At 38.0% G+C, this 13,759-nt stretch overlaps 1 protein-coding gene across 1 annotated transcript; it reads left to right on the forward strand.

The window, feature by feature from the left end:
* The first annotated feature begins 1,268 nt into the window (after positions 1-1,268).
* LOC137290260 (multiple epidermal growth factor-like domains protein 10) lies at positions 1,269-11,915 on the forward strand. Its single transcript, XM_067821039.1, has 5 exons — positions 1,269-1,410; positions 8,292-8,375; positions 8,920-9,420; positions 9,617-9,749; positions 10,566-11,915. The coding sequence occupies exons 2-5, from the start codon at positions 8,297-8,299 to the stop codon at positions 10,723-10,725; spliced, it is 873 nt and encodes a 290-aa protein (XP_067677140.1). The 5' UTR covers positions 1,269-1,410; positions 8,292-8,296; the 3' UTR covers positions 10,726-11,915.
* Positions 11,916-13,759: the final 1,844 nt, after the last annotated feature.

Genomic DNA, 13,759 nt, shown 5'->3' on the forward strand with positions numbered 1-13,759 from the left:
TTGTAATAAAGTTTCAAGTCGGTAAGTTATAGCTCACTGGCTTCTATTCTCGATTCACCGGGAAGATAGACTAAATTGTGCCCATAAAACTTCTTTCACCCATTCGTTTAATTTTTACAAGGAGAGCATACCTTTAGTTGAAAGGTATTTGCAAGTAATAGTGTTAGTTCCATAATCTAAAACAAAATGTTAAGGTGTATTTGAGGTGTATGACAAGTATGGCATATTGCCGATGTGATCTATTATTTGACAAAATTGGAAAGGTGTTTTAGAACGCTTTGTGATAGTTTTACACTTTATTTTTGAGGGCAGTGTCACAGTGTCAGTTAACATTTTGTTAATGTCCATTCAATTCCCCACATGCAATAAGATATCTGTATTAATTATTGCTGTAAGTAGATTTTTTAAAAGGACAGCATTTTTTAACATGTTTTGGGAGGGAAGGCCGCGGTGTGTCATTTATTTTTTCAATCACATATCTACTTCTTTCTTTTATTCCTTTTCTTTATTTCATTAATTAATTCATTCATTCATTAATTCATTCAATCATTCATTCACTCATGCTCTTAATTCTTACTATAATTCATTCATTCATTCATTCATTCATTGTAAAATTCCGACTGATAAAAAAATGGCTGAAGTTTTGTTAGACCAGGGATAATCTACAACGTATATACTCTTATATAGTCTCCCTGGTTAAACACAGCTGAAGTAGCACTGGGAACGAGCCAAGTCACTGTGTGCTTTGGAGCATGACGAGGCACACGTTAATTAGTACAAATGGTAAAGAAAGCAAACGAGTGACCTATCCCTGTTGTAGAGTATCCCTGATACAAGATAGATGATAATAATATTTTCTTTGGCAAAAGCAATAAGGAATAAAACAACGTATAAAACAATACCATGGGCTTAAATCAACAATTTTAATGTGGTGTTATGTCATTAAATGTTCAATGTGTGCATGCTAAAGTGAGTTTCTTATGGCCAAAAGGAAATTATGCCAACAATGTTTCATTATCATCGCCATAACCATGTATGTGTCTGTAGTTCAGGTGTAAGACATTTGGGGGGCGTTAAGAAATGTCTGTACACGGGGACTATCTATGTCGCAAATCCTTTGTGATACGATAACCTTGTGAACATATCAGCCCCAATGTGCGTTGCGTCATTGTCAGCGGTCATGCGCTCAAAATAACCGCCGCATTTAGTGACAAAATGTGATCCACCATGTGATCAGGCAATTTAAGCTGGCTAATTACAGCAAAGACACTAAAGATGTAAGCGCTCTAAATAAACGTAGCTGTTTCGACAGTGGATGACAGAAGTAATACATTACCAAAACTTGTGTAATAGTGATAGTCACAATCTGCAGTCTACATGTCTCCTAGAGTAGTACCGAAGCTAGTAAAGGTAAGGTAGGATATTTTCTATAAACACCAAACAGGGAGGGACATTGGCAATGTTAGCTTTTCTTTTCTTTATCGGACAAAACGTATATTTCAGAGACAGCCATTTGTTTTCAAAACGTATATTTCTCACCCAAGAAAAGTTAAAATGTATAGTAAATGAAATTATAGCGTCTTATGGCGTTGTTTCAGGCGGTTATCAACAACAAATCCAACGCTAGCATGTGCACACTTGCTCTACAACATTTAAAGCAATGGCTATACTAGCAGGTCAATGTGACACAGAGGGACAGATACGGAGATACTTAATAAGTGGACTTTCACATTCTATGGCAGTTACTGCTGTAGATACAAAATATTGGAAACATTTTCTTTAAAACATTTCCGATAAAATCCAATTTTTAAAACTTTTATATTTTCCATCCGTACACTAATATTTTAAAATATAATTAGATCAACATGTTAATGACAGGTATACCATTCCATAACATACATTTATACATTTACTAAAAGAGAGTAACGACACGGTGTCGGCAAAGTAACATGAAAGGTAAGTTATACAGGGGTACATGACATTGCATCAGGTTTGAATAGGTACCCAGAGAAGACTAAACAACAAAGTAAACATGTGAATGTCATGTTGGAATACAGTTCTGACAAAACAGTGGATTTGGAACTTGGTGTACCATTCCCAGGACTGTTGGTTTATTAGGGATGTGTGAATTGTGTGATTATTGTTGGTTATGCATTGTATATTTACAAAATAATCGAGATGACAGTTTTCTAGTTTGACCAATCATTATCTATCGATGGATCATTATTATAATTATAAGACCAAATATCACAGTTAAATAATAAAGAGACTTGACGTTAATGGGAATAAACCTGGAGTGTATGATATTGATTAATATTGTAAAAAATATGTTTGTCACTGGAATTGATAAAACGCTTGAGAATAACCACTTTCTATTTTCTTCAAAGTAGAATCCACAAGTGTGTAATCTAACTAGGAGATGACAAACACTCATATCATCTGTCGGTATTGTCACTTTGTTGATGATAAACACAGTCACTCATATCATCTGTCGGTATTGTCACTTCGGTGATGACAAATATACTCATATCATCTGTCGGTATTGTCACTTTGGTGATGCCAAACATACTCATATCATCTGTCGGTATTGTCACTTCGGTTATGACAAATATACTCATATCATCTGTCGGTATTGTCACTTCGGTGATGACAAATATACTCATATCATCTCTCGGTATTGTCACTTTGGTGATGCCAAACATACTCATATCATCTGTCGGTATTGTCACTTCGGTGATGACAAATATACTCATATCATCTGTCGGCATTGTCACTTCGGTTATGACAAACATACTCATATCATCTGTCGGTATTGTCACTTTGTTGACACACACGGGTATTCAGGAAACAAGTCATGGCTGATTACACTTCTTGCTTACCCCCAGCTATATTTAGACTGAGTTTTGTAATCGATAGTGTTTACTGAACTTCATGTTCAACAAACTTATAGAGTTTCAATGTGCTGAAAGGCACACCGGGTTGTGATAATATTAAATGTTGACACATGTGACCAGAACAAAGTTTGATGACTTTCAGCATCATAATTATGATCTCTCATAGTTTTTGATTGCACATTGCATCAAACCTTATCATGTTTAAAACATCATATCAACTTACCCCAAGCTATCGACTGTTTTCACGTGTGCTTGTAGACCGGCGATGTTGAGTTGGCGATAAATATAGATTTCCGCACAGCGCCCTCTACCGGTAGTGCGCAAAGGAGCAATGCGTTACTGTGACTGTTATGTACACAGCAACAACGACCCAGGCTTTTAGGATCATTGAGAAATACTTCAATAGTAATCATTTCTGTATTTATAGGTAGGAACTAGTGAATTTGTTTTCTTTTCGGTGTACATATGTTACAGTGTCATACACTTTTTTAGATTAAGCTGTTAAGTGAAATGTATAGCAATCATTGATGACAAATTCATAACAATAGCACAATGTTGACTTTAGATATTCGACATAGTGGTCTAAAAGGTATGCTGTGCACAGTATGCATTATGAAAAAACAACGTTGTTTCTGCTGTTGATTGTTAGACAAGATTACAGTGGCCATTCTGAACGAGCACCTTATAGATTGAAGTACACTGTAAAACTGGTGCAGTCCGTTTGATTTCATTTGAGACCGGTGAATTGTTGACTAAACACAAAATCTAATAATTGCAACAAAACCAGACTTTGCACAGTTACATGAAATCCACAGACCAGTTCTGGTAATTCGTCTCATAATTTGAACACCCGAATAAAAACAAACCATTTTATACGGTCTTTTTATAACCGAACAGAATGATATTTCCATAATACTTTCTGAACTCCTGTGGTTCAACCATCAGCTTTCGGATCCATCTCTATTCATAAAAGAGTGTTTTAATAACGGAATTACAGGCCTAATTGATCTCTGTAACTTTCAAGACAAGATATCCAGTTAGAAGTACATTTTGGGATTACAACAGGGTGATAAAATATTAGGAACATGAAGTTAGAAACGACTTCGGGATTTGAGATTCGGGATTCGGGATTCGGGATTTGGGATTCGGGTTTTTATTTTTTTATTTTGTTCGGGTTTGAGCATTTGAATCCCGAATCTGAATATTTTGTTCAGATCCGGAGTTATGAACAACAGTGTCAACATACATTATCTCACCCCTTCTAAGGTTAGTAAACCTGGGTTTCGTAAACACATGAACACCCAAACCTACATTTTTCCATTTTTCAGCCAGAATCGGGATTCGAATAATTTTGTACGCTATCCAAAGAGTGATTAGACACAACGAGAATGGATACTGTGCCACCATTCATAAGGAACAATGCATCACTTGTCTCAACCCACGTTATGGATGTTTTGTGGGTATAATGAACAGATAATATTGTTATTATCGTTTTGTCATTCATCCATGCGACACTGATTCCAAACAGTAGATGTAATAAAGTGCGATTACAATACATGTAAACAAATAAACATATCATACTGCAAAGAAAAAAATCGAGCAGGAATTTATCGTATTTTTAACCATTGACCACTGCTCCTCAGTTTTTGCTTTTAGTTTGTCAGCGTTTGTCAGCATCGACCATTTATAGACAAAGGACTTCCAGGTTTATCAGTGCCTCCTAATTACACATGCCTAAACATGCCATTATAGTAAAATACTTCAACGACAAAACGAATGCTTACCTAAAAGTAGACCATTTGGCAAATACTACCTGTCCCTTCAGGGAAGAATTGTCCGTGGAAGAGTTGGAAAACGGCACCGTTTGTATTTAGCCACGCACACCTTCACTTGCAACATGTAATTTTATGAACACACGAAGGCGATACAAAGAAGTGAAATAAATACATAGTCCTCGCATATACTGACTTTACATCTATCACTGTATCGTTGACTAAAGCGTGGTCAGTATCGCGACATACCATAATACATGCGCAAGACACAAAACCATCAATGGTTTTCTTCCACACGTATTCAATCTATGATATTTTCTTTCTTCTTCCAAACAACTTGAGCAATAGGACTGACATCTGATATAACATTTAGGAAATATAGTGAAGATGGAGTTAACAAAATAAAGCAAACACATTTTAAAAAGTATGTCAGTGTTTTGATAGCCATCACAAATCATTGTTAACTGTCTACAAATGTGTATGAATTTAGAGTTATTTCATTAACGTTTCTAGTTTCATTTCATCACAGTTTTCACATGCAACATTAAGAAATCATATATGTTCTTGTGTTTGTGAGGACACAAGTCGTCTCAGCTTACTAACGTTATGTGTGTATATGGGCGTATGGTTTGTAGTTTATGTTGTTAGCAATTACAATCACGATTTCACGATTTTGATATTACCATGATTTGAAAATGTCTTCCCTTAACCGCGTCGTTTCTGTTTTCAAATTATCTTTCACGGAACTAATGACGAAATTTCATTTGTAAGAAACGTTTTATTCTAATTATGGGAATGCCAAGTTGCGAACAACGACGTATCATTGAAATGCGCAAATACGTTAATGAAAGCAACCGATTTGGGGAAGGTCAGTCATGTTTAACGGGCGTAAATATTGTGAACGTCTAGCTAAAATCTGTAATAATTTCTTGTTGTTACCAATTCATTGACTTCTTACACAATAACATATAATTTCTTAAATACTTGTAGAACATTTGACAAGGGAAGAATGTATATACAGATGCACTTACGCTGTCTTAGAACATGAAAGAGGACATATAAAAATATTATTTGTTCATTATACCCACAAAACATCCATAACGTGGGTTGAGACAAGTGATGCATTGTTCCTTATGAATGGTGCCACAGTATCCATTCTCGTTGTGGGATAGCGTACAAAATTATTCGAATCCCGATTCTGGCTGAAAATTAGAAAAATGTAGGTTTGGGTGTTCATGTGTTTACGAAACCCAGGTTTACTAGCGGCCCCCAGTACCTTAGAAGGGGTGAGATAATGCATGTTGACACTGTTGTTCATAACTCCGAATCTGAACAAAATATTCAGATTCGGGATTCGAATCCCGAATCTGAACAAAATATTCAGATTCGGGATTCAAATGCTCAAACCCGAATATGAAGAAAAACCAAAGTTGAGGCTGAAATATGGTAAAATGTAGGTCTGGGTGTTCATGTTTTTTACGAAACCCAGGTTTCCTAGCGGCCCCCAGTACCTTAGAAGGGGTGAGATAATGTATATTGACACTGTTGTTCAAAACTCCGAATCTGAACAAAATATTCAGATTTGAATCCCGAATCCGAACAAAATATTCAGAATCGGGATTCAAATGCTCAAACCCGAATATGAAGAAAAACCAAAGTTGAGGCTGAAATATGGTAAAATGTAGGTCTGGGTGTTCATGTTTTTTACGAAACCCAGGTTTACTAACGGCCCCCAGTACCTTAGAAGGGGTGAGATAATGTACATTGACACTGTTGTTCATAACTCCGAATCTGAACAAAATATTCAGATTTGGGATTCAAATGCCGAAACCCGAATGTGAAGAAAAACCAAAGTTGAGGCTGAAATATGGAAAAATGTAGGTTTGGGTGTTCATATTTGTAAGAGTTTAATCCCGAATCTGAAAATAAAATATTGATAGATACATAGATAGATATACAGATACATAGATACATAGATAAATAGACAGATACATAGATAGATACACAGATGCATAGATACATAGCGACATACACAGATACACAGATGCATTTATGATACATAGATACCTACATAGATACATTCATAGATACCTACATAGATACATTCATAGATACCTACATACATACGTTCATAGATACCTACATAGATACATTCATAGATACTTACATAGATAGATACATAGACAGATACGTAGATACAGAGATGCATACATAGACAGATATGTAGATACAGAGATGCATACATAGACAGATACGTAGATACATAGATGCGTAGATACATGATACATGCATAGATACGTAGATGCATGGTACATGCATGATACATACATGATACATGATACATACATGCTAGATGATACATGCATGATATATGATATGTACATGCTAAATGATACATACATGATACATGATACATACATGATACATACATACATGCTACATGATACATACATGATACATACATAAATGCTACATGATACAGACATGCTACATGATACATACATGATACATGATACATACATGCGACATACATACGTGCTACATGATACATATATGACACATACATACATACATACATACGTACGTACGTACGTACGTACATACATACATACATACATACATACATACATACATACATACAACTTCAGGATTTAAATCTCGAATCCAAACAAAAAAATCAGATTCGGGATTCGAATCCCGAATCCCGAATCCCGAATCCGTTTCTAACTTCATGTTCCTTAAAATATTTCAATATCCTGGAGATGTCGTCAGTAGATGTAAATTCGTAAACTAAATTCTGGTTATCGATGATGGAGAATATTTTCTTCTTGTATCATGCAAAGAATGTCGAATGCTTTATGAGAAACTGACAAAAGCAGATGCTTTACCCGAGGTGTGTAGTAAATGGGATAGTTTGATTACTGTCTCATTGCCATGGAGTAACATTGCCAATAACTATGGAAAATGTACACGTGATGTAAAGCTATTGGATTTCCAGTTCAAGTTTACTAGTATTCATAGGATTATGTACACTCATAGAGAATAAATGAAAATGAGACTAGCAGATGAAAATCTATATTTTGTAAAACGGAACCCGAAGATATTGTTCATGTTTGTATTTCCTGTAAATGTGCACGAACGTTTTGGAATGGTTTAAGTGTTTCTTGGAAACATTCTTGAAAGTGATATAGTATTTACAAATTTCACAATCCTGACTTAATTCTGGCTATGATTTTATCAACAGCATTATACTGGCTGGTAAAAGATCTGTTTGTATACAAAATGACGAAATGGCGTTTTATGGTTGACTGCTTATGTTTTTGTCCAATCCATTTCATCTGTTATCCTAATAAAATACATCTGAATACAAAACTGGCTGCGCTTATACAACTTTCAAAATGTTCAGGACCAGATTACAATTGTCGGCCATTTTGTAATCTATGCCTCTACCCAAATATCAATCCCTATCCCGGGCGACCCCTAAACATCAATGACCAATGGTGTAACCCTAAATCTCGTAAAGCAAAACAACATTAGTTTTCATGTCAGTGCACACGTATATCCTGTCAAGACGTTTACTTTGTTTGATGTTTGAAGACATGACAATGTTATCTCTTTTCTCCAGACAAAATGAGTCGGGTTCGACACCATCGAGTTTTGCCAACAACAATTTCCTTTGCTGTGTACATCTTTCTCCTGATACACCACGGTAAGGCACACAATCTTTGTAAATGAAATGTGCTTATAACTGAATGTACCTTTTACTGCTATACCATATATAGTACTAGATCCATTGGTTCTATCCTCTTCCTTTCCTTAAACAAACATACGCTAATGAAATAAGGTCAGTAACGTATCCTCCTGTCATGAGTACAGCGAATATTATTTCACTTATTTTCCATGTGTAAAACTATGAAACAAAGGTTCACATTATCTGAATATCTGTATTGATGGAATCGCCTTCCCTTCGTTTTGCACATCTAATTCTTTCATCAAGCGTTATATTTATCAGTATCAGGTACATCATTTACAATAGAACACAGTCCACAGACCAGTAGCATCGATCGTGTCATACTGCGATTTAGCTGACCTGCCTTATGATGAAGGGGCTTGAGGTACCCTAGTGGTTAAAACATTCCTTGGTCACGCCGAAGACCCGGGTTCGATTCCCCGCATGGGTACAAAGTGGGAATCCATTACTGGGGTCCCACGCGGAGTAAATCCCAACTAACTCACTCTCTCTCATGTTGTAGGTGACAGTAAGTGTGTGCGTACAAGTTCACGACACTTGAAGAAGGAAGGCTGCGTGAACTACTGTCCCAGCGCAGACCAGTCTCCCGAGGAATGTACTGACTGTATCAGCGGCTTCTATGGGTCTGACTGTAGACGGAGCTGCAGGGGACACTGCCTCAATGGACGGTGTGCCCTACTGGCCAATGGTCGAGCCATCAACTGTACGGATGGGTGTGTGTTGGGGTGGAAGGGGTTAACATGTAGCACTAGATGCAAGCGTCCGTGTCTGAAGTGTGACAGATACACGGGAGACTGTGAGGGACAGTGCAGGAATGGTTTCTATGGAGCTGGATGTTTACAGAGATGTCTATACCCATGTTCTAAGTGTGACAAACGCACTGGAGAGTGCTTGTCTAACTCTTCTGACGGTACTGACCTAAGCCTGAAGAAAGACAACATGGCTGTAGTATTAGATCAGACACACGGTAATAACAAGATCGACACCGACAACATCAGTCGAGGTAAGATGCTAGCAGGAATGCTACAAACAGATGTAATATAATTATATTTTAAATACGATTTAAACACATATATAAAAATATCTACTTCCACTTTTTCGTTCCTAACTATATAAGAATGTGACTGAGAGTACATATAGCAGTTTCAATATATGCTTCATTTTAACAAAGGCGATATACCATGTGCCTCCTGTTTCAGATCCACACCAACACCTTGCTTTGCCGTCTCCGTCTCTCTGTGACAAATGGACATTATCCCCATATATTCCACCAGTAATTGCTGTATTGGCTGCAGTAATTACATTCAGTATTGTCAGTTTCATCTTCGTTAGGTGCGTATACGTACACCAATACAACACCACCATCCATCTGCCAGTCGCACAGTTTGCTAGAGTGAATGCATTCCGTTTACCAGCAACACGCCACTCATAGAGGCTCTTAGCAAAGACCACTGTTAGGGAGTCCAGTGTAGCATGTCCCAAACTGCACATATTCAGCGTCACTTTCCAGAGTTCTGTCTTAACTGTTGTTTCTTTGTTGTTTAACGCTGTACTCAGTAATGTTCCATGTATCAACAATGATTGAATCTGGAGCAGATAAATCATTTAATGACATCACGCATTTGGGATACGTTAACAAGCATTTCAAGATCGGCGAGCCAGACCACCGGATCCCGTTAGTCGCCGCTTTCTCACCATTTTATGCTATCTTTCTTTAAGAGTTTCGATTAAAAATAATCTGTAATGTCGAGGATGAAGGCTTTTGAGGATAGACAACTTCTTTCTTGCATTTCATTCGCACAGTTGTCTCTACATAAGACTTCATCCTCATCATGCCAACTTCTAAAATGCCACGTAAAGAGAAAACAACATTTATCCAATCGCAATGGAGGACAATAACATGTGTTTGTTGTTAGTTATCATACTTCCCACTAGTGTGACAGCTGTTCGGGATCTCAAACCATGTTCGTAATGTACTTGTAGTGAAATGAGTGAAAAAGAGTCAAATGGCAGAACTTATTAGTGTACAGAGGCATCCTTGATGACATCTAGATGATATCGTGGTAAATAAGAATATATTTTCAGCTTGTGATAGGGCTAATGAACCTTCTCACGATATAAACGGTATTGTCATATCCCTTTTCACAGAAAGAAGATGACGATGGAGCTAAAGAGGAAAGGGGATCAGTTTGTAAACGCACCACAAACCAAGAGTTTAATAGGCTCTTATCATTCCAAACTGATGAATTTCAATGAACCCATTGCCATTGACGTGCCTGAAGATTCATCAAATAAACGCAAGTTATGAATACTTCTTGAATTTGCCAAACATTTTCGAAAGGTCAAGGACTGTTTTCGTTTTCTTGTTGCTTTATAAATATTTGTGGAGAGAGTTAATGAAGACACAAGGGGTTTTGGTCAAATGTGAAGATTTCATTAACTTCAACTTTCCTGAATGAAACTGAAAGTTTAGAAACTGTCTGTCAAGCGATTTTCTTCCTGGTGGATGTAACTGTTGGTATTTGTATGATTTCAGGTCAAATAATTCATGGAGTAATAAAATTAAAAGGGTGAACTTTCTTGGCGATGCTTTGCTTATGACATGGCATGTGTTCATTTCTAAACACTTCCAGGATTAGTTTGTCTACCTTAATCTTTGTTCTCTTGCCGCGTGACTGGGATCTGATCTGACCCTTGTTACTGGATATTGGCAAAAGGGATCACATCTGACTCATTTCTCTTTGTACATGGGAACAAGGGGCGTGAAGCTGGGTGTTGGATGAGTGTAGTCTTCAGTTTTCAAAAACGTCTAGTGAGACGGATGTCCATTGGATGGTTAGCTGGTGGAAGGGGTATCTTTTGGACGTGTTCAAGAGTTCAGGGATCAGCTTAACTCCTATTTCGTTCTTTTGTTTCTTTTTTATGGCCCTTCTACTCCTGGTTCTAGTTTATTAATTATTGTTATGTTTTACAGATTAAAGATGAAAATTCAGCAGAAAGGGTTCGGGTGATCATGGCCAAGTCAGGCTGGTAAGGCTTATCATCAGCTTAGGGCCTTCGCCCCCTCTACACGCAGCCCAGACGACGAATGGGACTTCTCCCAGGAAACACTGCATAGTCAAACCAACCAGAAACTTTCCGGAGAATATGGAGGCTTCCCAACACTGTAGCCTTCTGCATTACTCAGATTGGCAGAAGGGATGTACTCCCGGTGGAGAATCAGGGCACTCTCCTGAACTGCGCCAAGAGTTCAGGAGGTACCAAACCAAGGGCACCGAAAACAACGGGGAACCAGGGATGCAAGCGAGACATTTCAAAGGCGAGATCCGCATCTTTGTTATGCTTTTGCTGAATCGTGCCCATCACTTTGTTGCCAAAAAGAGACAGAAAATTCAACGATTATTCCATGCTATTCCTCTGAACCATGTGATCTGATCCGCGACCAACCTTGTTCGATGTATTGCGTGTAAAAGTGATGCAATTAAATGCAAGACACATGTCATCGTATCCCAATTTCTTAGGTCGATGCTCATACTACTGATCACTTGGATCACCTTAAAAGGGCTAGTGGAAGGGATGTCTGTCCGATGGTGACTAGTGGAAGGGATGTCTGTTCGATGGTGGCTAGTGGAAAGGGTGACTGTTGGATGGGTGACTAGTGGAAAGGGTGACTGTTGGATGGGTGACTGGTGGAAGGGATGTCTATTGGATGGGTGGCTAGTGGAAAGGGTGTCTATTGGATGGGTGACTAGTGGAAAGGGTGACTGTTGGATGGGTGACTAGAGGAAAGGGTGACTGTTGGATGGGTGACTAGTGGAAAGGGTGACTGTTGCATGGGTGACTGGTGGAAAGGGTGACTGTTGGATGGGTGGCTAGTGGAAAGGGTGTCTATTGAATGGATGACTAGTGGAAAGAGTGTCTGTTGGATGGGTGGCTAGTGGAAAGGGTGTCTATTGGACGGGTGGCTCGTGGAAAGGGTGTCTCTTGAATGGGTGATTAGTGGGATAGAGAGTAACAGCCTAAAACATTTTTCTATTACCAACAGTACTTGACCGCTGCAATCACAAATACAACCAGTTTAAACATCATTACACCAGAAAACAATGTTACATAGAAACGAAAAGAAAAGAAAAGAAAAGAGCAAAAAATCACCGTTACAGCAGAAAACACTGTTACATCATGAAACACTGTTGCACCCAAAAACTCTGTTACACGAGTAAACACTAGTACTGTTACACACAAAAAACACTCACATCCAAAAACACCATTCCACCAGAAAACAACATTACACCAGAAAAGACTGTTGCATCTGACAAAATGTTACATAACATAGCCCGTTACATCAGCTGACACTGTTACACTGTAAAACACCGTTATAGTAGGTAACACTGTTACACCGAAACCACTGGTTAACTGCAAAACACCGTTACAGAAGATAACGCCGGTACACCAGAAACTACTGTTACTCTAGAAAACACCGTTACACAGATGACATTGTTACACTAGAAACTACTGTTACTCTGCAAAACGCCGTTACACCGTTACACACAGATGACTCTGCTACAGCATGCCAATCCTGAGTAAACAATCATTGATGCAAATACTGATGCAATCATAATTTACATCCACGATTCACAACTATATGCTGCCACCAGTTATAAACCTACAACTTGTAAAATTGTCATCTGTAGATTCGGATGATTTATTGCGGTCGACATCAGACCCAACGGGGACTTTGACGTTTGTTAAAAGGGACCGACCATTTGACATCTTGCAATGGAGGGCAATGGGACGATTTTGGGATTTGTCTAGAGGCTGGATTATTTTACAGTTGCAAATCCAAAATCCAGACATAAGTTTTACTTAGATAATATAAACTATTACTGTAACGATTATGCTTTGGAGAAAAACAACAACTTTGCAACAATGCAGTTGCTATGGTAAGCATTTCCAAGTTTTCTCGCAGTTACCATGATACCCATGGGTCATTCATCCCACGACTGATCGCTTGTTCAGTATGTGACACGGTACAACGTGTAACACTGAGAGATTACGTGATTTTACCATGCAAGTAATTACTACAGACACTTGTGTATACCATGTATCATAATGCGTGCTATGTGTGTATAAGGTACCACACTACATGATGCGCTATTTTATGTGCACCATCGTGCATCTCCGTATATGATACGTGTTAATATCGCGTCAACAATTTGCGACACATGAATATTGTGAAGCTCAGGATGTGACACGTGCTTAAATCTTGTTGACAATATCTGACACATGAATATCGGGAAGCACAGTATGCGAGAGGTGTTCGAGCAATTATCCTTGATGTTTAG

Source organism: Haliotis asinina, chromosome 7 (assembly GCF_037392515.1).
Source record: "Haliotis asinina isolate JCU_RB_2024 chromosome 7, JCU_Hal_asi_v2, whole genome shotgun sequence".
Taxonomy (NCBI): Eukaryota; Metazoa; Mollusca; class Gastropoda; order Lepetellida; family Haliotidae; genus Haliotis; species Haliotis asinina.